Consider the following 25,238-nt stretch of genomic DNA (forward strand, 5'->3'; position numbering starts at 1 on the left):
ATCTGTCATTTAACAACGTAAATAAATTCGTTCTGTTAGAAAAACGAACAATGGTTGATTTTTGTATTGTTCAAACGAAAACACTTAAATCGCGATTACAAATAGGGGATGGAGATTCAAATTGGGATTACAGTAATCGTTCGCTAACTGGTCCTGGTTCGACTGGTCTGCTTTTTAACTGGGCGAACGTTAACTGGTCCTTGGACAAAAATAATGACATTATTTTCGCATGACGAAAACATTGATTAAACTACAGAAAAATAATTTCCTCAAATTATATTTCATACCTGTTGTCGCACTCAATGCGAAACTCCCATTGGAATCCTTTAGTTTATCCAATTTCATGATCAACGCGAATTAAACCATTAATTGACGCTTATTTGACGTTTAACATGCCAGACCAGTTAAAACGCGAATGTCGATAACTGATCTTCCCTTTTCGCCCAGTTAGTGAATGTTTACTGTATTTGTATATATAGATAGAAGATTGAACAACATGTAGTACCGATAAAATCTACAAAGCAAATCATGAAAATGAAACCACTTCCGCTAAGTATTTTAAAGATTTTTATTCACGAATTTTTCTTTGCCGTATTCCTCTGGAGTCCGTGTGTTGTATTGGTTGTTGTAAGTTTCTGCTTATATTCTTGTTTCTACTATACGAGCTAACTCACTCGCTGATCCAATCAATCAATCAATGCTACCTTCTTCTTTTTTATTTCCTCAATAGAACGGTAAAGATTATAAAATATATATACGATAGTATTAGAAGTGCTGATGTTATCAATTAACGTTTTGTTTCCTTTGCTGTAAGCGAAACGATTCGTACAAATAGGCTGCCTAAAAGAACAAAACGAAAATACAGAGGATATCAAGAAAGAAGACTAAATCGAAATCGAAAAAGCGGCAATTAACCAGTATACGATAAATACATCCAATATAACGTTTTCATTTCTTTGCATACGACTAAAATAGTAAACACAAAAGAATCTGCTCACTATACCGTCACGAATAAATCTAACTAAAACCCTAAAAATTGTTTCTTCTCCTGTTTCGCCTACCATTATAGTGTATATGTTTTATTTACTTCTCACAGACCAAAAAGCTAATGAAGAATAATATTCATTTATTTATATTAAAATGGATTAGTGGGTTCAACTAATTCGCTACTGCTATGGAATTTGCGACCTTATGAATCACCAATTTAAATATTTGAGAAATTGGTACATGGTGAACAGGCGAACAGGCGGCGAGAGTTCCACACGAAGTTGTTCAAGCATTGTTCCTGCACGATTGATGGTCATATTCGTGTCTGCTCTTTGTGACCCAAACACACTTGGGTCGTGCACAAATTTCCACTTAACGCTCCCCGTTCAATCAATCGATCGAGAATGAAATGAAAACCAACTGTCGCCGTGTTTGTTCACTTGCCGGAGAAGTTTTCTTTCCTTGAAAAAGAAATACCTTCTCCCACATGTTGGTCTAGAAAAATTAGAACTTCTTTGTTAATTTATTTAAATTTTACCTTCGTGTGTGTGTGTGTGTGTGTGTGTATTATGTGTTTTCCGAACTCTTGTGACCTTTCATCCATTATTACAAATCGACTATTCTTTTCTCCCGGTTGGTTCTCTCTAGTAAAAGTATTTCCTCTAGTGAATAATATTCTTCTTATGTTAGCATTTATTTCCACCAACTTTCCGCAATCTCTCCGTGTCGCACATGTGGTTTCCATGGATAGATATCTGTTGAATCATATTGAACTGATTTCTGTTTCTCTTTTCTGTTTATTGATTTCTATAAGAATTTTTTTTCTTTTTCACTGCTGCTAGGTGATGAGAATTACTCGACGATAAACGCGGCAAGCAGCACTGCTCTGTTCTGTTGTTATTCTTGTGTTGCACAATGAAGAGGAAATGGTTCGGTAGGGGTAGTAATAGTTGTGTAAAATAGTAGTTTCAAAGAAGTAGATAAAGCAGAAGCCTTTTGCCGTTTTGCTGCAAAACGCTTTTTCCACTTTGTTTCTTGTTTTTTTTTGTTTGGAGGGGGAGATGTACAAGAGAAATAGAACAAACAAAAGCTGTTCAGCAGCATCCGGACTTGGCCTCGACGTTGCGGCCTTTGTCAATCTTGACGGCACTGGGCGCCTCCGGGGCGCTGGACGGTGGACCTACGCGATTCTTAATTTCTGCCGCCATCGTCATGAATGCCTGCTCCACGTTGGTGGCGTTTTTGGCGGAAGTCTCCAGAAATGGGATACCTAGCTGATTCGCGTATTCCTAACGGAAGAAGAGTGAATTAATTAGGTTTTTTTTTCAATGGTATTTGTATGGGCAAAATAAGGACAACCCACCGTAGCCGTGGTCGTGTCCACCACCTTCTTTGTCTGCAGATCACATTTGTTGCCTACCAGCAGCTTATTGACGTTCTCACATGCGTAGCGCTCGATTTCCTCAAGCCATTGTTTGACGTTGTTGAATGATTCCTGGTCGGTGCAGTCGTACACCACGATGATACCGTGTGCGCCCCGATAGTACGACGACGTTATCGTACGGAAGCGCTCCTGGCCAGCCGTGTCCCACTGGAAGATACATTAGCAATCGTGTGTTAGCCGAATGAATACTTTTTTTTATATCTCATCACTTGATTTGATTACAACTCACAATTTGCAGTTTGATCGTTTTGCCATCCAAGTCAATGGTCCTAATTTTCTGTTATAAATAAATGAAACAAAATATCACATTGATTGTTAACATGAGCGGACTCCACAAATACTCACAAAATCTACACCAATTGTACTGATATAGCTCTCCGTATACGTATCATCCTATTGCCAGAAGAATTCCCATTGAATGCCAGGAGATGTTCGACATCATTCGTCGTTCGACGGGCGGAGCAGGAGTAAAATCGTCACAGATTAGCTCATTGAAAACTGATTAGAGAGTGCGGTGGACACTCCAAATATACTCACAGCAAATCTCAATAAAAGGCAAGACTTTCCGACGCCCGAATCGCCAATCAGCAGCAATTTGAATAGATAATCGCTGAAAGTAGAGAGTAATGGGATAAGATTACTTATAATGATTCGATACGCTTTTCTTAGGGTTATCCCTCATCCCCGCAAAAGGTTTGTTTTGAAATGGAAACGATTACAAGCTGCTCTACCCAAGGATTTGGTGACCAAAGCTTTTCCGGACAGCACAGCAAAACAGCAACATAACAAGAGACCAAAATTCGCTGACTAGACGCCAATAATGGATCTGGTAGAATGGATGAAAATGTATATGCTAATAGTATTCGCACAGTGTTTGCTTTCCATCACTCTCACACTCTTTCCCTTGTTCTCTATGGGCACGGCTTGTCGGTTTGGGTTTGGTTCTAGGCTCTTCAAATCGAATAGTGACACGATTAAAGTGCTGTGCCGTGTGGCGATTTCGAAGAGGGGGAAATATCGTAACCTCAGAGAGGCACAAGCAAAAGGGAGAGATAGCAGCATATACGATTATGCTGTTACGTTGCATGCTAGACGACGGTGGTGGGGTTGGCCTCTCTCTCTCTCGTTTGGGGATATCAAAAGCAAATTAGATCAATTATCCGGGAATGGCTAGAGAGATCGGTAAATACTGCATGTTGTTTGCTATGTCTAAGGAACGACTTCCGATGCATTTCTCCTATTTTTTGTAATTAAGAATTAACACCTTGTTATGATTTTTGAAAAAAATCTATCATCTATATATTGCCCACCGCTATAGTGGTTCTTAGATTTTCGTGAAAACTATCGCAAAATATTATGGCGGTTTTACATTAGGGAGATCTATATAGATGGATTTATTCACCTGAAAATAGATGTAAACGGGTGAGAATATATATGATACACTTCTTCGAGGTATATATGAATAAAATGCATAGAATAAATTCAGGCATATGTAAACGCTGGTGAATTTCTCACTGGTGAGAAATTATTAAAGTTGGATGCAGTTCTACTTCAAGTGAATAAATTCACCGAAAGTATGAATATATTCATTATATAAGTTCGCGCTAGTGTAAACGGTTAATGCGATTTCTATAAATCTCATCATATTTCTTCACACGAATATATCACTAGTCTAAACCCACCCTTAGTAATTTTTATTTTTTCATTAAGGTGTCCATATCCATTTTAGGACGATCCCAAAAAATCCCCTATTATTCAAAAATGACTTTTTCGTGCAATGTTCTTCCAAAGAAGCCTGACTCATTTTCTTCAATTTGATATATCGATGATATGAATCGGTCTAGTAGTTCAAACGTAAGGATTTTTTGAGAAAACTCATTTTTGAAAAAAGAGGAAATGATTGATATTCGAACTGTCGGGTTTTTTTAAATCATAACTCGAAAACGAAAAAACGCCTCTCTGATTTTTGGATATGTTATGTAAAAAAAAAACACAGCTTTTAAGGAAAAATATAAAAAATCTAGTGAAGTGTATAATAAGATAATAAGTAGCAAAACTATCTCCACCAAGGATGAAAGTTAAGCTAATCGAGACCGGAAATATTGATAGAAAGGGCTTCTGTTGAGAAGAGCGCAAAGCGAAGATAAGTGTGTGTATATTTAGTTGCTTCAAGCCATCGATATATGACTTTGTGTGTGTGTGTGCGTGCTTCATAGCTTGTATGTGTAAATAGCATCTTCGCTACGCTAAAACCCCATTTGTACCTGCTCCCGTGTGCATTGGCACTGTCGCGATGCAACAATCATCTTATATTTTGATGCTACGATGGACGATTGTTTGGTGGTGCAAATTATGCAGCCGCGATGATAAATACAAACAAAGAGGGAGTTAGCGGAAGAGAAATATTTGCACTAGAGTATGAATAATTAATCCCTGCAGAGGCAAATATTCAGACTTTTTCTTTATTCGAAGTAGTTAGCATCGCTTGTTTCCGTCATCATAAGGGCTTCGTTGGTGCCTTTGATATTGCATCAATTCATCGAACTAACGCTATGGCGAAGCAGGCGTTAAGGTTGTGCGCCACATAATTATTTGAGGAATATCAAGCTAAACCATAATGATGTCATGCTGGAATGTTGTGAGCTATTTGGGTTCGCGTGCCAATCGCAAAACTGACTTCAACAAGGATGGCATTTGCGCTTATCTTGATCATAATGAAGCAATGCAACTCTTTTCGTGGTTATTGAGATTAACAGACAGAGATTATTTCATTTATTTAGTCACCAAGAAAGTAAATTCGTTCTAGAATTTTGTATGTGATTTGGTTTCGTTTGCCGGTATCAAAACTTTTTCCACTAAGGATAACAGCTGCGCTTATCTTGAGCATGAAAATGTAATGGAACCTTTTTCGAGGCTAGTAATATTAACAGAAGCGTATCTTTTGAGAACAGCGCAAAATGAAATGAAGTGTTTATATTCCTAATCGCTTCAAGCCACCAATGTATGGCTCGGTATGCATGTTATATTGAACGCTTGTTTGGTGCTGGATGGTTTACGATGTACGAACGATGTCTAGAGGTGCGATTCCACTGAGATTCCAAAGCATGATGAGATATGGAATAATAGTGTCGGAGCAACAAGTATATAATCGCCTGTAGCCGAGTGTATGTCAATTGCGAAAAAGGCCACCGGAATAGAGTTCTAGGTAAATATTCAACGCATTGACATGAAACAAAGTGCGACATGCGATCTGTTTGTGTATTTTTCTGCGAGGGCAAGAATGTATCACCAATCAATTATCATCAACTGATTCTACAATAAAAAACCATTTCAGGGCGACCAAACCATTTTACTAAACAGTTATTTCTGAAATTTCGTGGCATTCTAAAAATAATATCCGAAGTTATTAACAAGCGACTTGAATAAAATAACAGCTTAGTTCTACGTCAACAATGCCTTCGTGACTTGGACACAACCTCCTATATTTTTTTCCTTGGACCATTCCAAAAAGTTAGTCCTAAGATAAAACGTTATATATAGTTTTTCAAATTGAATCGCATGTAGAATCCATTATTCATATTACTTTCCTTAAATGGTCACGATTTCACAAAGTATTGAAATTTCATAAATTTAAAAAAATTTATATCTCTATTTTAGGGAGTCTGACACGGCACTACTATACGTCAAACTTTGTTAATTTAGATGGGCTTTCCGAAAACCAAGTTTAAAAAAAATCGGAGAGGATCGGGTCAGCGGCGGGTCGATTCGGCATGCAATTGCTCGACGGGCGCTGTATCCAACGAAATGGTAGACAACCTGCTTCAGTCATAATGGAGTGAATTGGGGTAGTTTTGAACGCATCTGAGGCTTGTCTTATTACTTCATTGTACGTTGTTGATGAAATGCGTTCCATTGCATCTAAGTTGATACTAGTGAAGTCTAATCCGTACAATAGCTGACCCTATGTTTAGAAGGGTTGAACGACTGCTTCTGACTAGACGACATCCCAGTATTCGGAGTATGTCCAATCTACGATCGCAATTGTGTTTGATCTCCTTGAAGTGTTGAAGAAGAATGATTTTTGCGTCTAGTAGTATCCCAAGAATCCGTAACTTTCTCACACATGGAATCCGAGTACCTTTAACTTTGATGGTCCGGCTTCGCTTCGTATGTTTCATATTACAAATGTGCAATGATTTTGATTTTGCTGCAGCAATAGAAAATCCAACACTAGTTGTCCAGTTGGTAACTTTAATAACTGCATTTCGTAACAGCACCTTCCGCACCTCTGTAGAACCTTGTTGCACGCCGACACGAATGCTTGATATAGCTCCATTAGTTGCAACTCGAAATGTTCTGTTGCTGAGGAAACTGATGATGATGTTCAGCAAATGTCCGGATATATTCCATGATGTCAGTGTCTGAAGGATTGCCGGTCTCCACGTAGTGTCATAAACTTTGAAGATGTCGAGTGATACTACTTCTACATGCTGGCGCTCGTTGTGGTTTAGTAGTACTTCCAACTTTGCCAGGTAAGTGTTGGCACCTTTACCCGCGCGGAAGGCATGGTGACGGGGACCAAGTTTACCAATGGTGTAAGTTCAGTGACGAGCCGACGTTCGAATATTTTCCCTGAACAGCTGAGCAGGGTAATTGACCACTAGCCCTCTGCTTTGCTCCGATCTCTATCTAGCTTTGGAATCGGAATAACTACTCCTTATTTCCATTCGCCCGGAAATGTTCCGCTTTTCCACAGTTGGTTGCATAGCTTGAGCAGTGACAGCTTTGCTGAGAACGGCAGTCTTCTTAAAAGTGGATAACTGATGTCATCATTCCCTGTAGATGATCCTCCTCCACGATCCAGAGCGCATAACAGCTCATCCATCGAAAAAGTTGGTTGAATCTTGTCCATACTTGACTGCTAGGAGTTTGAGTGTTTATGATCTTCACGAAATTTTTCCAGCTTTTCAATTTTGCTCCGCAAATAATTTTAGGGCTCACTGAACGAGTGGCTTGAAATGCTCGGATTTCTTCAGCTTTCCGTGAGTCATCGTCAACAATTCTCCGAAGTGCGCGTAGTTTCTTTCTGCGGCTTTTTCTACATCAGGATTCCACCCAGGAATTGTCTTAGCTCCCTGTTTTCCGCTGGTTCTGGGTAAGCTTGCTTCGGTGCGGATGTGATAATATGAGTAAATTGTTCTACGGTGAGTGGTTGCAGAGGATTTAAAGTTCTGTTGCATATATTTTCATAATGTTCCCAGTCGGCTCTATCGTAGATCCATTTTCTGCGAAATTGGGGTTCTACTGGAGTTCCAGGTATGTCAACTATAATTGGATAGTGATGCTATAATCTGAAATTGTTTTCCATGGGAATTTGCTGGCCCGTTCCTAGCCTACCGGAGGATGAGCAAGGACTCAGCAGGAGTTGGTATGGTGTTCCAAGATAGTTTGCCGTAATTTGATGTTCCCACGTGTTGGTTTCTTGTAATCGTACCACTGTTGGTTGATACTTAGCAAGGAGAGTCTGCAACTGATCTCGATGTGAAAGGAGCCCATTGATATTCCATTGTATAGCATTATATGCTCTATTTGTATTACTTTTCCCGCTAATTTTCTCTCATTGACTTCAGAGACTGCTGCGAAGTTACACAGAACTGCTACAGTGATAGACATTCGTTTAGCCGCACTTGAAAAAAATACTTGAAACACTTACAAAACAACAAGGAATGTTCTTTTTATCGGGATACTTATTTGCTGTAGTGATAGAATATTTAAGTCACTTTCATTGAAAGGACGTGCGTCACAATCACACACACAAGGCGGCATCGGTGGATATAAACATTCGACGGTCGTTTTTTTCCCGAGACATACGTTCGGCCGCAGGGCATAAAAATCGAGTTTTCGCATAATCACCAATCCTTTATCTGTGTTTTTGTAAAAAAAATACTTGGGAATGTTCAATTTACGAGTTAAATATTAGATGTGCAACATAAGAAGTTGGTCAGATTAGTGATTTACGTAGAATTTAAAGGAATAGCGAAAGGTATTCTATTGACGGAAGAGGGGCGGAAAATAATAAAGATATTTAGTGAACAAAAGTTTTCTAATCGCTCGATCGTAACAAAAATTGGTCTATCTGAGAAAGTGGTAAGGAATTTCTTTAAATAGTGCCAGAAATATGGGATATAACGACCAACAAATGGGAACACCAAAGTTACTTTGCGTCTTAAAGGTCGAATAAGACACGAAGCAACCAGGAAACGATGTCCCGCTCATACATGAGGGCAGAATCGGTTGTTCCAGTAACGAAGAGGCGTATTGCGCACATCTTGAATGAGTCACCAAACATCATGTGGAAGAAACCTCAAGGGACGCTGAAACTGACCGCCGCCCATAAGCAGAACCATCTCATACATGGAATGGAAAATAGTATGGAGAAATGTTGTATTTTCCTACGAAAAAAGATCAATTCGGATGGTCCGGACTGTTACAGTTGCTATTGGTACAATTTAAGTCAACGGCATGTCGTAAGATGGAAGCAAAACTCTAGGGGCGGAAGTTTGACAGTGTGGGGAGCCGTTTCCTATCACAGCAAGCTTCTCATTTGTTTCATTTTCACCCGAATGAACTCCGAAAAGTATCTTCAATTACTGGAGGACGTTTTGATTGGCCATATTGAGAATAACGCTACCGAGGATGTGTTTTTTTTCAGCAGGATTTTGCATAGATCCACGTTTCCAAGTAATCGAAGGCATGGTTTGCTGAGGACATTCTGCTTCTTGAATGATCTGCTGGCAGTCGATTGCAATCCCCTAGAGAACCTATGGAGAATCTTTGCCGAGATGGTCTATGCAAACGGATGGCAGTAATTGAGGAATGTTGGGCTATAATCAATATGGCAACATTTTAAAAGCTGTCTGACTCGATGCCAAATCGAGTTTTCAAAGTGATCCGAAATGGAGGTGGACGTACTGAATATTAGCTACCGTTTGGACTCGAAATTTGCCTACAAATTTTCATTTATTGAAATTTTAGGATGCGGCTAAACGAATGTCCACCCTGATTCCACATATTTGAATTACTTAGAAAAAAAAATGAATTTATACATTTTTAGAATGAAATCGATGAAAATAAACAATAATCGTCTTTTATGAGCAAAACTGTACAAATAATTGACTTATTCTTAAAAATATTGAGGAAAAATAGGGTGTTCTATGAACGGAAAGAAGCCACCAGAATAATGATAAAGAAGTTCACTGAATAACGATGGTTTGGATCAGAAAATCATATTCTTTAATAACGACTCCTGCTCAGCATTGCTTGCATATAGGTAAAGTGATATGTATTTTCGCCAAAGTAATGCAGAAGTACAATCACGAATACGAGCTGTGACTGCTGTGAAAAATCACAGGGAATGATAAGCCGGAATTCATCTACCAACTGTAAGCGACTGTGCAAGAAAATGCAGAGAAGACAATTATAGCTCTAGTGAGTGAAATGATTGAACCTTTAAACTAGATAGAATCTTCTTAATTCCTCGTTCAAGTGGCGTAAGGTCGAGCTCTTGACAGAAAAGGCACAAAGCAATCGCCTTATCAATCTGAAATTGTCATATATATCCCAAGTCCTTTGTAGTTCCACTTCTGTTGGGATTTTGTTAAAACCCTCAGCGTTGAGGAAGTATTCCCACCTTAGAATGCAATCGAGTTTCACATTAAAATTGGTCGTATACAACTGATAGTCTAGTTTTGCCACATAACGCTGTTGTTGTTTCTGAAAAGCATGATCTAATTGCCAACATTTTAAAGAAGAGTATCATACCAATTGTGTACGACTAGAAGATGCAAGAAACTATAAATTGTCGGAACTAAAAACGATGTTTTGATACAACACACGTTTTTGATCTGAAACTACTGCGAATATCAGCTCACACCATGATGTTGAGATTCTTTGTTTTCTCATCAAGTCTGTAGGTCTGAACGCATCCCATAGGAGAGAATTTAGACTACCTGCCTTAAAAATGAGCGTTGATTTTGGTTTCTTGAGCGGCTTAATATGTATCTAAACGCCTTTAGCTTTCGCTCGTTTCCGTTTTGTGATATTTATTTATGGATATAAGTGTCCATTCATACGCGAAGTATATTCTCTGTGTCGACTATGGGGTATCTTTCAGCAATATTCAGCTTCAACTCCTTGTTTCGCCTAAGTATCGATGATTGATGGATGATTGTCTTCGGAGAATTCTGTTGAAATTTATATAAACGTTAAATCTCATGCAATGGTTGAATATGTTGTTAAATTCTCAATAAGATTGTGTTTTGTATGTATTGTAATTTAACAATTACACGAACTCAAAGCGAAGCGATGTTGCATGAAATACATTTACCTTCGACTCCGACCCACAATTATCCGTGCGTGGTTCAGATTCTCGCCTCTTCGAGCAGATAAAGTAAACAAAATAACCGAGCACAAACACTGTTTTGCGTTGTGTGCGCCAATTTCCAATTCCAACACCTTCCCTGAAGACAACATAATAAGGGATGATCCCATTTGAATTTCAATCGATAATACATGTTGCGATTTACTGCATACGCGACGAACGAATCGGTGCGAAGGGTAATCATACACCGTGCCATCCTCAGGAATAATAGAAACACTGGTGTTGGTTTGTTTTATTTGGTCCCCGCCAAACGGTTCGCAACCACCCTCTAGTTTTTAAAACAATGAATGGAGAAAGATTACTGACGGTAGCATTTGTAGATATGAGGTTACTGGTGACAGCTCAATCGTTGTTTTAACATGATAGTGACTCATTATTTCACACATACAAACTGGGGATGTGATCAACAATGGTGGAGGAGTCGCAATAATGACTTATGCAGCGAATCAGCTGCGTTCTGGAATTTCCTTTGTTCGATATGATTAGCAACAGTAAAGCAAAGCTTATCACTTCTGATAGGCCTAAATCCTTGTTCCTGGAACGCAGAGCATTAGAAAACGTACGCCCATGGTCATTTGTCTTATGTATGATGGTTCATTCTCTCTCTTGAGAGGAACTCCGAAATACATGAACGGAAGGGGGCAGACAAAGTGAAATCAAAATCGATTGCTAAGCAAATTGATGATTTCGCTAACCAGGAGAAAACATCTTTATTGCGTCTTTCCGTGACACTGTTAGTGTTCGGAAAATCGGTTCTCATCTCCTACCACGATTGAATTCAAAATATTGCATTCTTTAAATGATTACGAACAACGTAAGAGCAGCAGACGTCGTCATCATTATTACTAAGCAAAATGAGAGCGACGATGAAAAATGGAACAGGAGTGTATCGGAAGCGGAGAGGTGTTGTGTTGGATGTGGAAAAATGGTTAGTGAAACAAAAATTCTAGACTCTGGTGCTGGTGGAACACTTACTATTCGGGGCTCATCGCGGATGCGGACATTTCTTATTTAACAACTCGCCGATCTGGAACAATATATCCTCACTATAGGCCACACGATACGTAAAGATTCTGCACTAAATTGATCCACCTTTTTCCACTTCTCTCTCTGAGACAGCAGCAATATCAGTAGTTTTTTTCTCCTTTTTCTCTCTCACAGCGTAACACTAACCATATAAATTCAAGACACTTCGCGATGGAGATTTTTCTTTGCGACTGACGGAACGAATACTTTTTGAGTCTCTGACACGACGACGACGACAGCCGTTGCCAACCGAAACGCACTGAAACGAACGTCACTCGTTGTTCGATGGAGTGTCAAGTGAGTCGCCAGCCTTTTTTGCACTGGGCTTTAATTAGAGATGTCCCATCCGCTCAGGATCTGTTCAAATAAATCACTTCATCTTAACACTCTGTCAGGAGCAACTAATCTTCCGCACATCTAGAATTTTTTGGATCTCAAAACGTCCTCCCCACATCCCTGAATTGCTTCTTACGTATTTTTATAACATATAGGTCTTTATTAATAGTGCAGTAAGTTACATCTAATTCAATATGTAATACATTGGAAAGACATGTAATGCGACACGTCTAATTGGACATTCCTACATCTAATTGGACATTTTTGTAAACATCGAGTTCGGGGCCCAGATTTTGGCCACACATTGAAAGTCGCTACCAGACGTCGACACTGTACTACTGCCATCGCGAATGTCCGATTACAGGTCGAAATCGCCTCCAAGGCGACACTGAGTGGTGCCTCGGCATGTCGAATAAGATGTAACTTATTGTAGTTAGCAACTATTTCTGTAAGAAAAAAATGCTTTTATAGACAGAAAGGTTTAACACTAAACCTACCGACGTTTCATGTATACCGAGTCAAGTGACTTTTTATGAATAGTTAGTGAAAAATGACTCGATTTATATAGTTTTGTTGAGAAACGTGGCATACCATAATCCTCCTGTATATTTCGACAGTTTAGGATAGCAATTATTACTAAAATAATGAAATTATAATTTTTGACACGTGAAATAGCACTGTAGCTTCGAATGGTTACTGTTAGCTTGCTTGAATAGTCAGCAATACAATTAATTCACTATTCATTCACAAATACAGCAAAATATATAAAGCAATACCAAAAATGTGTAATGCAATGGTTTTGTATCACAACCACAAATACAAATCTTTCTAATATCATATAAATGTTTGCACGGTCAAATAACCCGTTGCGGTAGTTAGAACAGATTGCATATATTTCCCAGTAAAAAAAATAACAAGAGAGGAGTAAACACTGAAAAATACATTCGATGTATGTTTTAAGAAAAGTAGTGTAGGTAAATTATGTTGTGACAATGTAATTTGCAAAAAAAATTGACTAAAAGTTTAAAATGGGTCATTAGACCCCTCGTGGTAGGTTTAGTGTTAATGAATCAAGCAGTGCTTCTCAGGCTTGATGAAATGAGTTTAACAAAAAAAAAACGAACTGATTTCACTTGCAAATATAAATTTAAAAAAAATTATTACATTATCAAAAGAGAAGTCAATACTCAGTCTTGTCCGCCTCAGAGCCGATACGTTTCCGATAAGACCCTTGTAGCTAATTGGTTCACCAGAGCACAAGTCCAACCGCCAACCTAGTTTTGAATAGACAATGAGTATCCCGTAAATTTTGCTTTACGAAAAAATCCTAGACCGAACTTCACAAAACTTTTATTTTATATCCTTTATATATAAGCAACACGCGCGTGGCACAAACTTTTGTAGACTGCTTTTAGTTTTTTTTAAAATACTACTACAAAAGTAAACAACGAAATAATAAATTAAAATAGTTCATCATTACCAAGACCATGACTGGTAAATCCAAATTCTTAAAAAAGTAATATTGAAAAACAAAAAACAGCGAAATCCGTTCAAAAAACTTCGTCAGGTACAGTGTTCATTGAAAAAAAAAGTATTAAAAACAACAATAAACTGTTCACAATAAGCTCTTGGTCAAAAAATTCAAAAAACGTTATTCGACTGTTACGAAAATACAGCTTTAATGTGTGAAAAACAGTGCCTCTTGAAGTGTTGTTGCGCATGTAATATGTCTTGGCATCGAGTTAAATACATTTATTCCTTTCAAGTATAACGAATTTTGTGTAGCACATGACAAGAAATAAGGTGTTCTTAATTCATTCGCGTTTCTAGTGTTATATCTATGAAAATTACTTCCTGTTTCAACTCGATCACACAAATATCGAGACAGAAATCGTTACCTACTTTAAAAACGAACACCGTAGTTAAATGAACAATTCTTTGCTTCACGGATAACCAAAGCAGAGCGTCCAGCATCAAAGATGAGGAATTGGACCTATTACATTTTAGAATCAACCGCATTATTTTGTTCTGCAAACGCTGTAATCCCGATATTTGTGTGTAATTGGCTTAAAATAGAATGGAAGTACAAAAGTCTAAATAAGGATGTAAATGCTGTAAATGGTCAAAAAATGTAAATGGTAAAAGAATCGTAGCTCTTCAAGTCATATCGGAGCTGAAAAGCAGCGGTGCTGAAGAACAGAGGAGCTGAACAGTTGCGGACTTGAAGAGCTGAGGAGCAGTGAAGTTGCAGTGCTACAGAGCTACAGCAGAGTTGCCAACTATAATTTGAAAAAAAATCAGGAAGAATGAAAATAAAAATCAGGATAGCTCAAATATGGGGCTGTCCGAAAAGTTAATGTCGATTTTTGGGAAAACAAAAACATCATTTTCAATCAAAGCATTATAATTTAATTTTATATCCATAGTTCTGTTTCACAATCTTTCACACAGCTTAAATATTCTATTCTCCCAGAACATGTTTGCTTCCTCGTCGAAAACTGCTGCGAGCCATACATGTGAGAAACAGGTTGCTTGGTAGTAGTTCATAATACAGAATCCATTCCAAATCCCACCAGAAATCGAGTATACCTTCCTTCGGGCGAAGACCGGATATGTAAAAGAATGGTATGGTTTCGCCTGACTTTTTGATCGTTTATATTTTTTCCGAAAAACCTACAGCATCTCTACAGTCAATTGCAGAGAAATCAATATTAAAATTTTCACTGAATTCATCATACATGCTTTGGAATAAATCTTTACTCAACAAATGAGGAAAACATATCAGCAGTGGAAGACTTGTTGATTTTTTCCTAATTTTTATTATATTTAGAACGGTTATAGATATATTCATCATAGCCCCATCATTATAGTTTATTCTACTTTGAACCAGACGAACAAATTACATATGAAATCTTTTTATATTGACTGTGGATTCAAAAATTTTCTTGGGTAAATTCACACTCTGAAACTTATTCCTACACTAATAACTCTGGGGATACATCTACATACACATTATCCTCAATAAAGCAATAATGTTCCTCAAACTTAAACTCGTTGTAATTTCATAAATTCGTCAGACAATCCGATTTCATGAAATTTTCTAGCACTGCTTTAGGAAGCTACGAAACAATTGAGGGTAGAGATAAAAAAGTTTAACTTAATGTAAGATATATACAATATACAATATACGTTATATGAAAGATCATGTTTCATAAAGGTACCATTAGAAAAAAAAAATCCAGGAACGACACGAACGAATTTTTCACTAATAATCAATCACACAAACAATCACGATAACACGTACACGCAATAGGCCCTCAATTGATTAAAAGCAACGCAAAAACAGTTTTTCCAACTTAAAGATTTCATGTTTACCTAGTTCATGAATCGCCCTAACTTCCTCTAGAATTTTTCTGATAAACAGGAAGTGTATTAAAACTACGCGGAATTTAAAAAAAATATATAAAATTGAGAATGAGCTTTGCATTTAAAACTGCGAAAATTTAATTTTGTTTTGAATTCGAAATTGAGTATAGCATTAGCCCTGCGTTATGTGTATCTTGCTAGTAAATAAATTACGATACTGTTATACTTTTCCACCTATATTTAATTCAGCTGCGCTCATACGCAAACAGTGCTTTTGGAATCAGATCGCTCCCAACCAGTTCGTTCGGAATAAGTTCGTGCGCAAACCGTTCGCTCGCTATCAGTTCGTGTGGCGAACTACCTTTAAAAAAAGAACTACCACGATCGTTCACTTTTTTTGGCGAACTAGTTCTTTCAGTTCAGTAAATCAAATGTCTCCAAAATAAACCATTTCTTCACATCTGGCATCACTGGCTAGTGGTAATCAAAACAACATTCATAATAGCACGGATAAAAATAATCAGTGTATTTTGAATACACTTTGTCCAAATTTGATTCACCTGTGTCGGAAGAATGTTATCCCAATACGTCGAGGAACTGGAACAGGTTCGTAGCAATAGGTTGATAACACTATTTAGTTCAATGCATAAAATTTATTGAATGCGGCAGGATCCATTCGAGGTGGAGGAATTCATCGAGCGGCTCTGTTGGCGTACAAACAACGAAATCGGTTCCGATCAGTTCGATCCGGATCTATTGTATGAAACGTTTGTGGAGACCATCAAGGATCTGAAGATCCTCCAGGAGCGTCAGCAGCGCAAGTGCGACAATCTGGAAGATGCACTCAAGGAAGAGCAAAAAGTATTCGTGAAAGCAATCGATAAATTTGTAGGGAAACATCAGATATCGGTGGATTACTTTCATCAGCTTGACGAGAAGATAAACTCGGTTGCCGGGAAGGTCATCCACTTGGGCGAGCAGCTGGAGAATGTGAACATTCCGAGAAGTCGAGCCGTCGAGGCACAGCTGCTTCTGAGTCATATGGGGGACTTTCTGACACCGGGTCCGATCGTGAATGATGTATTCAGTGACAAAGCAAAATTGTTCGAGGCGGCGGATATCATCCAAAAACTGTATATAATTTCACAAGATTTGCCTGCCAATCGGTTCGCTAATGCTAAAAAGAAAATAGAGGGAAAGTATGATGATATTGAAATGCAGCTAATAGAGGAATTTGCCACGGCACAGAAGATGGAAAGTATCGAGCGAATGAAGGCGATTTCAACGATTCTGTCCCAGTTTAAAGGGTATTCGCAAGTGATCAATGTGTACATTGAACAAAGCCAGGCGGTTACGTATGGCGGACGGGATGTATTCGATGGTATTGTTCCACTTTGCCACAAGAACTATAAAATCATCGAACAAGTTTTCAACTCTCCGGATCAGGTTATGAGTAAATTTATTCTTAATATTTATCAGTTGAAAATCAATCAGTTTGTTCAGACAAAGCTGGACGACAGAAAGGACGAGAATAAGTATTTGAAAACGCTCTTTGAGTTGTATTCGAGAACATTAAAGCTATCAAATGAGCTGCAGGAGTTTATGAAAGAGGCTGATGACGATCTTCTGCAAAAATTGACGGCTAATATTTTCTCGACCCATTTGGCCACGTATATTGAGATAGAGAGCCGAAGTTTGGAGACAAAATGTCAGCTGGAGCTGCGTAAATTTTACGAAAACAAAAACCACCAGAAGAAGCAAGTGGAGCGATTCCACGAGCTGCGGCGAGATATGCAAGCATTTATTGGAACGCGCGCAAACATTAACATAGCCCAGATTGAAGATTACGGTGGAGAGACTTTCCTGTCTGAGGAATTGGCTATAAATCTACTTCAACAATCGTCCTGTGCTCTTGAACGTTGTTGTATTTTATCGAAGGAAGCGGATCTTCCGAAAAATATTCTGAAAATAGTTGATATTTTGTTACGATTCCTTCTTCATGAACATGTCGATTATGCACTCGATCTCGGGTTACAGGCGATTCCGATTGCCGAGTGCAAAACGACGCCTCAAATATATTTCTTTGATGTGGCACAAAAGTGCAATACCATCGTTCATCTGCTCGAGAAAACCTATAATGCCAGTGTGATCCCTAACGTATTATCGACTCCTCAATACACTGATTGTATCCAGAAGAAACGGCTCTATCTTGAATCGATCGAGAATAAAATTGAAACAGGATTGGAGCGCACTCTCAATGTGATCTTTGGATGGGTGAAAACATATCTCCAGAACGAACAGAAGAAGACAGATTTCAAGCCGGATTCCGATGTCGACACAGTTGCGTCGAACGCTTGCTTAGCTGTCGTGCAGTATATTAATCCATTGATTGCTCTAATGCAGCGTACAATTGATGGTGAAAACTTGACCGCCGTTATGGCGGAATTTGGCGTTCGTTATCATCGGGTAATTTTTGAACATCTTCAACAGTTTCAGTATAACACTGCGGGAGCAATGTGCGCCATATGTGACGTGAACGAATACCGGAAGAGTGCTCGACCTTTGCAGTCATCTCTGGTGACTCAGCTGTTTGATGTTTTGCATGCTTTGTGCAACCTGCTGCTCGTAAAAGTTGAGAACTTGCAGGAGGTTTGTGGCGGGGAAACGCTGAACTATTTAGATAAATCGGTCGTAATGAATTTTATACAGTTGAGGAGCGATTACAAATCTATCAAGATATCGAACTCCCTCAAAGGCATATCGGACCAGCGGGCGATTTAAAAAGATAAATATGTTATAACAATATCGTAAAATTCCTTATTAACTAGAAATAGAAGTGAATAGTCTACAAATAAATTTATATTTCGTTTAGAAGTTTTGAATACATTATTAATTACTTACAGAGTCATTGGCTTCTCTTATAGAATCTTCCGCAGAGTCATATACTTCGATGCTTTCCTCTGATTTTTTGCGTTTTCCTAACTGACGTACCTCGCTAGAACCGTTCCCATTCAAGGCTCTGCTTGTTACCGCTTGCATCAAAGAAGATATCCTCATCATACCCATTGAAGATAAGAAAGTTGCCTTTTTCATTGTGTGTGAACGCACATGTCCCTTGGAAGGTTAATTCAGACCGCTCGATATTATTATAGTCCTCGAAATACTGACGGGATTCATTAATGTGTTCGTCAATTTCTAGCATCACTCCGTAATTTTTGCAATCTGTAATTTTGGACGAGTCGATGCTGATTCTGCAATACTGCACAGCTTCAATACCATTCGTGCAGTTTTTAATGACAGTGTGGCTCAGCTTGATTTTACAAATTTGGTTGGTATAGATACCAGTGGAAAAGTTCTTCACGAGGCAATTTTCAAAAGCAACTGATGAATCACCTGAAAATTGTTTCAGGTTAGGAGTCACTGAAAATAATGCGGAATTTGTTTCAATACCCACCAAGCATTATTACTCCCTTATTCTCAGCAGGTTTGGGATCTCCAATGAAACAACAGTTTTTGAAGAACACATTGCCTTTTTTGACTACTATGCCGTTCCGGACGTTGGTGCAGTCAAACATAACATTCTCGAAGGAATAATCTCCGCTAATCGAGAGCAGTGTGCAATCGTCATCTCTTGAACAGATAACTGTTACATCTTGGGACGTGTTCAGAGCAACTTCCTCGTTAGTTCCTGCGAATCGAATTGAATTGATTGCTCGCATCGATCCTTTGCTACCAAGATCATCAAGAAACTTGACGGCATGTCTTCCAGGCGGTAAGTAAACCTCGTCCCCGCCATTGAAACAGTTGAGAACACTTTGAAGAGAATCGATTATTCGAACTAGTTTATTCTGAGCAATAAACGACTTCGCTGTATTCAGGTACTCAATTTGTCGATCAATAGTGCCGATCAGTGACACGACGAAAGCTTCCGTTCCTCCATGCTCGCTGGGAACTGATCCTGTGAAGTAACTCTTCGCGTTAGAAAAATGTACTTTCTCGTATACATCCCTCATAGATGGATCAGGATTCTCCAAAATATCGATATCGTTTCTGATCGCATTCATTCGAAGGTGGATCTTGAGTAAATCAGTTGCCAATTCATCCGCATTTTCATCTTCTTCCTCCTCTTCTGACTCCATCTCGAGCAACTCTCGCTTCTTCTGAAGATAGCGCGCTTCGATCAGCAGAGAGGAAATATGGGAAGCCAAACGATTCGACATGGTTTTATTCTTCAAGTCACAGTAGAACCTAATTCTGTTCTGTAAATGCTTGCTGGCCCAATCAACTCGCGTGTTTTCATCGTCATTGTCCCAAGGAAGCCAAATCTGTTCGTAGAAGAATCTCACCTGATCGATATAATCCGCCGTGCGATCCATGATGAGGTTTTCATCCTTTTGCTCTCTGAGAGGCCACAGTTCTACCAGTGGAACGATTTGTTTCGCCGGGAGATGCACATCATCGTCCTGGACATATTCTACCAAAAATATAGCTTTAAGGTCGTCAAATAAAACCTACAACGGCAATCAAAAGTCAATCTCCTGTACGCATTACCGAAACCACATCGCGCATACTTCTTCGACTGTACCAGTTACGATGGTCGGAAATTTAATGCCCAAGTCCTCACAAATTACTCGTGAGACTCGCCAGAGCGCTTGCCAACCGCAGGGTTCGATGGCCATTTCGAGGCAGAGGGACCACTCCTTGCGCACTTCTGCTGCAGGAATCGATAGGCCGCGGGCGTTGAGCACTTGCATTGCTTCCTGTTGCCGTGCGAGGAGCGACTTCTTGAATTCAAACACTTCCATTGCTCTATCTACGAATCAAATGAATGGATGGTACATCTTCAATCGATTAATCTCACCTACCTTAAGTGATGAAGTGATGATTTCCTAGCAAGTGCTATTTTTCTTCGTGAATTGGTACCGATTTGGAATGTGGTGGAGCTCAATGCGAAAACAGTAACGAGTTTTGTTTGAATCAGGAATCAAAACAAAGGCAGCGCTACCTATATGTCGTTGTATGATAAAGAACCTCTGGTGAATTTTACACACATATGGCGAATAATTTATTTTGGGTAAATCGTGTAGTAATAACATCTCAAGATGCCGCACTGAGAGGAAAATTTAGTACATATGACCAATTTTTTGGTAAATATTACCAATTGGCGATCTAACGTACAAATCTACACCTAGGTGGCGCTGCGGTGAAAGTGATGATGGTTTTAAATTTTGCCATGTGAGCTTATGGCAGGTTTGTAGTTCTTTCCATAAATTACAATTTCATAATCATAAAAGATTATTTGATTGCGATGAGTTTGTAAGAAATTTAATTCTGCGCAATTTTATATATAACATGTTATTTATTTACCTCTTTCAGTAGTGAAAACTATAAAAATGTTGACAATGGTTGAATTAAAGAAGGAAATTCGAGAGCACAATCAAACACAAGTAGAAGAATGCACGATTCCTGCATGTGAGAACTACCTTGGAAAGCCCGGAAGTAAAATATACGTGTTTTGTTTTTGAGTTTTAGGTTACATTAGCATCATTTTCTTAGTTCAAAAACAAAATCCAGATGTCTCACCGATCGTTTACGTTTTGCGTTAGATCGCCAATTCGCTAGTCATTTTCTACCCTACTAATCATTGGTACATCCTACGAAAAAAAATTAGTAGACACAAATGTCGAACAAAACTATGGTTTGTAAGTCCATTTTTTGCTCAATTTCGGCTTTAGTAATGGCTGATTTGTTGGCCCTCCATTGGTTCAATATAATTTTGATTTCAAATATTTTTATTCTTATTAATATTCTTATTCTATTCTTATTTTTATAAAATATTGAAAAGCTTTTCGTGCAGGCTTTTAACAAGCGAGTTGGGTATCACAGTACTCAAAAGTGCGCTTTCTCGGACACTTGCGAAATTTTGCTGGATCGCAAATTGCATCAATTTGTTCTCATCTTCGAAGATGATTTGACGCCGGAAATTGGCACCACGTCGTGCGTACCCACATTCCGTTTTGCCTGCCAAGATCGGGTCGATGAAATGTCAACAATCGACCTCAAATGCTGCCACCTTGCAATCGAGTTATCGACCTTTCATATGCATTCATCGAACAACTTGACGCCACTTTTTCGCCAACATGTGCAAGGCGTCGACCTGCTTGCAGCGCTGCTTCCAGCACTGCTTGCTGCTTGTTTGTATTGGTTTGTTATTGAAAATGAAAAGGAAATACATTGATCGATTTTAATCATTTTATTGAAAACATAATAAAAAACCATGTATAATAAACATAAGGTATATAATGGAATCGGTGCATCCGGGTTGTCTGGATTGACGATTCAAATCCGACTGAGTACATTGATGAATAACTCCTTGCCCTTGATGACACAGATATGTGGCTGAGGAGGATTCTTCAATGTGCGTGAAGCACGGGATCTCCGATGGGCTCCGAAATTGCTCGAAATACTGTCGATGGCCAGGTCCTGTTGCTGTTGCTGTTGATGCTGTTCCCCGGAATAGCACCCTGGACTTAAAGGATACTGCTGCGGGAAAGCTGATGCTGTTGGCTGGTGTGACAGAAGTGGAAATAAGCAATGTGGTGCTGAGGGAAATCATCTTTCTCACTCGCCGATTGATTGAGTCGGATGTATTCATAGCTGAAACAAAATAAAATGATTAGTAAGTGAAAAGCAGAAATGAATTCCCTACTCACCAGTTGTATGATCCGGATAAAAATGCGAAAATTAAAATATCATGCGATTACGTTCGCTTACCTCGCCTATTTTCATTCTACTATACAACGGAATCAGTGCATTCGGGTTCCTCCGGGGTGGTAATTCAGCTGAGCAAGTTGATAAATACCTCCTTGTCGTTGAGTTTTCGTGTCTGAAGAGGATTTTTGAATGTGCGCGAAGCACGGAACCTCTAATGGGGAAAGTTCTTCGCAAACCATACCATGGTCAAATTCTGCTGCTGCTGCTGTTGATGCTGTCCCCCGGCATTGCCAACAGGGGTTGGAGGTTACTGCTGCAGGAAAACGGATGTTGTTGGCTGCTGTGATAGAAGTGGAAATCCGCACTGTGGTGATGGGAGAAATCATCTTTCTCACTTACCGATTGATGGAAGCAAACGAGTCGAATGTATTCATAGCTGATAAGACAAGATAAAATAATTAATAATTAAAAAGCCGAAATATATTTCATACTCACCAGTTGTATGATCCATTTGTTTTTGTTTGAGATGACAGTTTAGCGGAGTGGAAAAAAGAACCACCAGTGATGCCATTTCGTTTGTTTAATTATTCAGTATTTTCGACTAACGAACTATCCGCGTTGACGATATTGGGGAATAGGCATGACAGTATGGATTTGCAGAACGAATGAATACACTTTTAAAATGAAAATTATGAATGAACATGATTTTTCCTTAATCAAATTAGTACTCTATGTAAGTGAAAATCACCATTGCCTGCAAGTGGTGAAAAAACGTCATAAAAAAATATGTTTTGAGATAATTTTATATTATAATGACAAGTTTTTTTGAGAATAGCTGAACGTCTATAGAAAATAATTCAAATTAGGGTCATGACAACGTACTTTAAGTAGGAAAAATTATGCCAAGAAAAAAATTTCATACCAATTTTGGCAATTATAAACTGATTCGGGCCGACTAATATGATAGAGAATAGTTTGCCTCATACAAACTAATGCCGTATCCAGATATCGATACCTCATCGTCGTCATCGTGAATAGGTAACAGCGTTACGGTCGTTGTTAGGTCGATGTTTTTTTCGTCGATTGGATTGTGGGACGGGTCTATGGTACTAGGTGAGGCCGTTTCGTCATTAAGTTGGTTAGGGGAGCGGTATATGAAAACAGCACGGAAGAAAGCAGAAGGGGAACTATTTCCTTAAAGCGTGAAAGAGACAGACTGATCACGAGCAAGCTTGGGCACAAGCGTATTGTGTTTTGTTTACAAACAAAACACAGTAGATTTCCAATATGGCTGAAGAGTGATTTTAGCACGTTGGCCCACCTTAGGATATACTTCTACGCGCCTTGGCTCCGACTACACTGTAACAATGTTTTATATTGAAGGTAGACATAACAGTGGCAACTGTGTTGCCAGCAACATTTTAGCGCTAGCACTTTTACGGGCACGTGACAGCTCTCAATTCTATGTCACGGCCAAGGCGCGTAGAAGTATGTCCTAAGGTGGGCCAACTTGCTAAAACCACTCTTCAGCCATCTTAGAAGTCTACTGTGTTTTGTTTGTAAACAAAACACAATACGCTTGTGTCCAAGCTCACTCGTGATCAGTCTGTCTCTTTCACGCTTCAAGGAAATAATTCCCCTTCTGCTTTCTTCCGTACTGTGTTCATATACCGCTCCCCTACCCACTTAGTGACGAAACGGCCTCACCTAGTACCATAGACCCGTCTTGATCACGGCTTTTGCGATCAGTAACATAAGGCTGATTTAGACGATGCCAGTCAGCGCGCTAGTTGAAGTATCCAGTGAATAGAGAACAGACACTCTGTTCAAGTTAGAGGCCAATTACTTGTTCGATACTGGTACAAGTAACTTGAACAGAGTGTCTGTTCTCTGTTCACTGGATACTTCAACTAGAGCGTTGACTGGCATCGTCTAAATCAGCCTATAGAGACAATCAACGTGATACTATGTTGAATGTTGAATTTGGTGTTGGAAGGATTGAATGTTGTTAAAACAGTTAAGATTTCTGAAGTTTTTCCCATCCAGTTACACAGGAGCTTTTCTTATATTTGCTGATCCAACTTCGCTCAACTTCCTTGCCATCGGTCTAATCCAGTCACCAGCAACGCCATTCTTCGATATCAGGGAGAAAATTACGCTTCAATTCTCACTGTCAGATTCATAAACATATCGACCGGACCCTCAACTTCACCTCAATTTTAAAGAAGTTGTGGCCAAAAATTTTTGAGTAGCAACGAAGTCGGCTAAGATTAAACTCAATTGGAGTACGAGTCTGTCGTGCTAATCATACTGATGATTAGATTTGATCGAATCAAAATGAATACAATATATTATTGAAATAGGGCCGTTAGCCTTTCCTCTTGAATCAATTTCAGTACACACATACTTAACTACGGCTTCTTTCTCGATACAATTCAATTGATTTTGAATATCTTGTGGACTCAATCCTTCCAGTACCATGCAATAAAAGCAAGGGTGTGATCTGGTGTACTTAGTAAAAATAGGTGGGGCACCACCACGAAAGGTATAGGGAAAACAGTTTTTTCTACCTTTTGTATACCTGGACTAATTTAGTCACATATTACCGACTATTCGCCGGACGAAACTCACATTACAGAGAGGTGATCCTTTTATTGCTTTCTTACTTATTACTACTCTTCTCATATTCTGCCTAATCTTTTGGCTACATGTTACCAGCAGGTAGCTATACTCTCGAGGATAGAACGGCAGAGAATTGATCAGCATCAATGATGTTCGTCTTTTAGCTTGAAAACACACAATGAGATATTGATACATTGAGCGTGTTTAATCTTACAGCTAAACACGCTTTGGAAAATACATTTCACTCCAACGTTGTTGCTATGTAACGTGAGGTTGCCTCTGAAAGTATGAATGGTTCGGGGC

The 25,238-nt window shown here is 38.9% G+C and overlaps 3 protein-coding genes and 1 long non-coding RNA gene across 5 annotated transcripts; 1 reads left to right on the forward strand and 3 right to left on the reverse strand.

Moving 5' to 3' along the window:
* Positions 1 to 550: 550 nt before the first annotated feature.
* LOC129775529 (ras-related protein Rab-1A) lies at positions 551 to 12,126 on the reverse strand. Of its 2 annotated transcripts, XR_008742977.1 has the most exons (7): positions 11,847 to 12,126; positions 2,969 to 3,041; positions 2,777 to 2,824; positions 2,661 to 2,708; positions 2,351 to 2,578; positions 1,526 to 2,276; positions 551 to 1,464 (listed from the first exon to the last, which is right to left on the reverse strand). XR_008742977.1 is itself a non-coding variant. In XM_055780371.1 (6 exons), the coding sequence occupies exons 1-6, from the start codon at positions 11,873 to 11,875 to the stop codon at positions 2,082 to 2,084; spliced, it is 621 nt and encodes a 206-aa protein (XP_055636346.1). In that variant the 5' UTR covers positions 11,876 to 12,126; the 3' UTR covers positions 551 to 2,081. The 2 variants fall into 2 exon arrangements, 1 of the variants encoding a protein (XP_055636346.1); XM_055780371.1 differs by having other exon boundaries at positions 551 to 2,276.
* A 3,944-nt stretch (positions 12,127 to 16,070) lies between these two features.
* LOC129762804 (exocyst complex component 5) lies at positions 16,071 to 18,473 on the forward strand. The gene is made up of 2 exons (XM_055761343.1): positions 16,071 to 16,205; positions 16,269 to 18,473. The coding sequence occupies exons 1-2, from the start codon at positions 16,173 to 16,175 to the stop codon at positions 18,378 to 18,380; spliced, it is 2,145 nt and encodes a 714-aa protein (XP_055617318.1). The 5' UTR covers positions 16,071 to 16,172; the 3' UTR covers positions 18,381 to 18,473.
* LOC129762805 (protein nessun dorma-like) lies at positions 18,435 to 20,599 on the reverse strand. Its single transcript, XM_055761344.1, has 4 exons — positions 20,465 to 20,599; positions 20,171 to 20,412; positions 19,054 to 20,110; positions 18,435 to 18,992 (listed from the first exon to the last, which is right to left on the reverse strand). The coding sequence occupies exons 2-4, from the start codon at positions 20,402 to 20,404 to the stop codon at positions 18,595 to 18,597; spliced, it is 1,689 nt and encodes a 562-aa protein (XP_055617319.1). The 5' UTR covers positions 20,405 to 20,412; positions 20,465 to 20,599; the 3' UTR covers positions 18,435 to 18,594.
* Positions 20,600 to 21,837: 1,238 nt separating this feature from the next.
* LOC129762856 (uncharacterized) lies at positions 21,838 to 22,876 on the reverse strand. Its single transcript, XR_008740730.1, has 3 exons — positions 22,809 to 22,876; positions 22,313 to 22,749; positions 21,838 to 22,256 (listed from the first exon to the last, which is right to left on the reverse strand). It is a non-coding gene; the product is annotated as an uncharacterized LOC129762856 (long non-coding RNA).
* Positions 22,877 to 25,238: the final 2,362 nt, after the last annotated feature.

The sequence above is a fragment of the Toxorhynchites rutilus genome, chromosome 1 (assembly GCF_029784135.1).
Source record: "Toxorhynchites rutilus septentrionalis strain SRP chromosome 1, ASM2978413v1, whole genome shotgun sequence".
Classification (NCBI taxonomy): Eukaryota; Metazoa; Arthropoda; class Insecta; order Diptera; family Culicidae; genus Toxorhynchites; species Toxorhynchites rutilus.

Excerpts from the sequence above, each read along its gene's own strand:
- LOC129775529 (XM_055780371.1), bottom strand. The coding sequence starts at position 11,875 with ATGTCCGCATCCGCGATGAGCCCCGAATA. Across the intron at positions 2,709-2,776 it reads GTACAATTGGTGTAGATTTT|AAAATTAGGACCATTGACTT; the intron begins GTGAGTATTTGT and ends TATTTATAACAG. Across the intron at positions 2,579-2,660 it reads AAACGATCAAACTGCAAATT|TGGGACACGGCTGGCCAGGA; the intron begins GTGAGTTGTAAT and ends TGTATCTTCCAG.
- LOC129762804 (XM_055761343.1), top strand. The coding sequence starts at position 16,173 with ATGTTATCCCAATACGTCGAGGAACTGGAACAG. Across the intron at positions 16,206-16,268 it reads ACGTCGAGGAACTGGAACAG|GATCCATTCGAGGTGGAGGA; the intron begins GTTCGTAGCAAT and ends TGAATGCGGCAG.
- LOC129762805 (XM_055761344.1), bottom strand. The coding sequence starts at position 20,404 with ATGGAAGTGTTTGAATTCAAGAAGTCGCTCCTCGCACGGCAACAGGAA. Across the intron at positions 20,111-20,170 it reads TAACTGGTACAGTCGAAGAA|GTTTTATTTGACGACCTTAA; the intron begins GTATGCGCGATG and ends TTGCCGTTGTAG. Across the intron at positions 18,993-19,053 it reads TAAGGGAGTAATAATGCTTG|GTGATTCATCAGTTGCTTTT; the intron begins GTGGGTATTGAA and ends AACAATTTTCAG.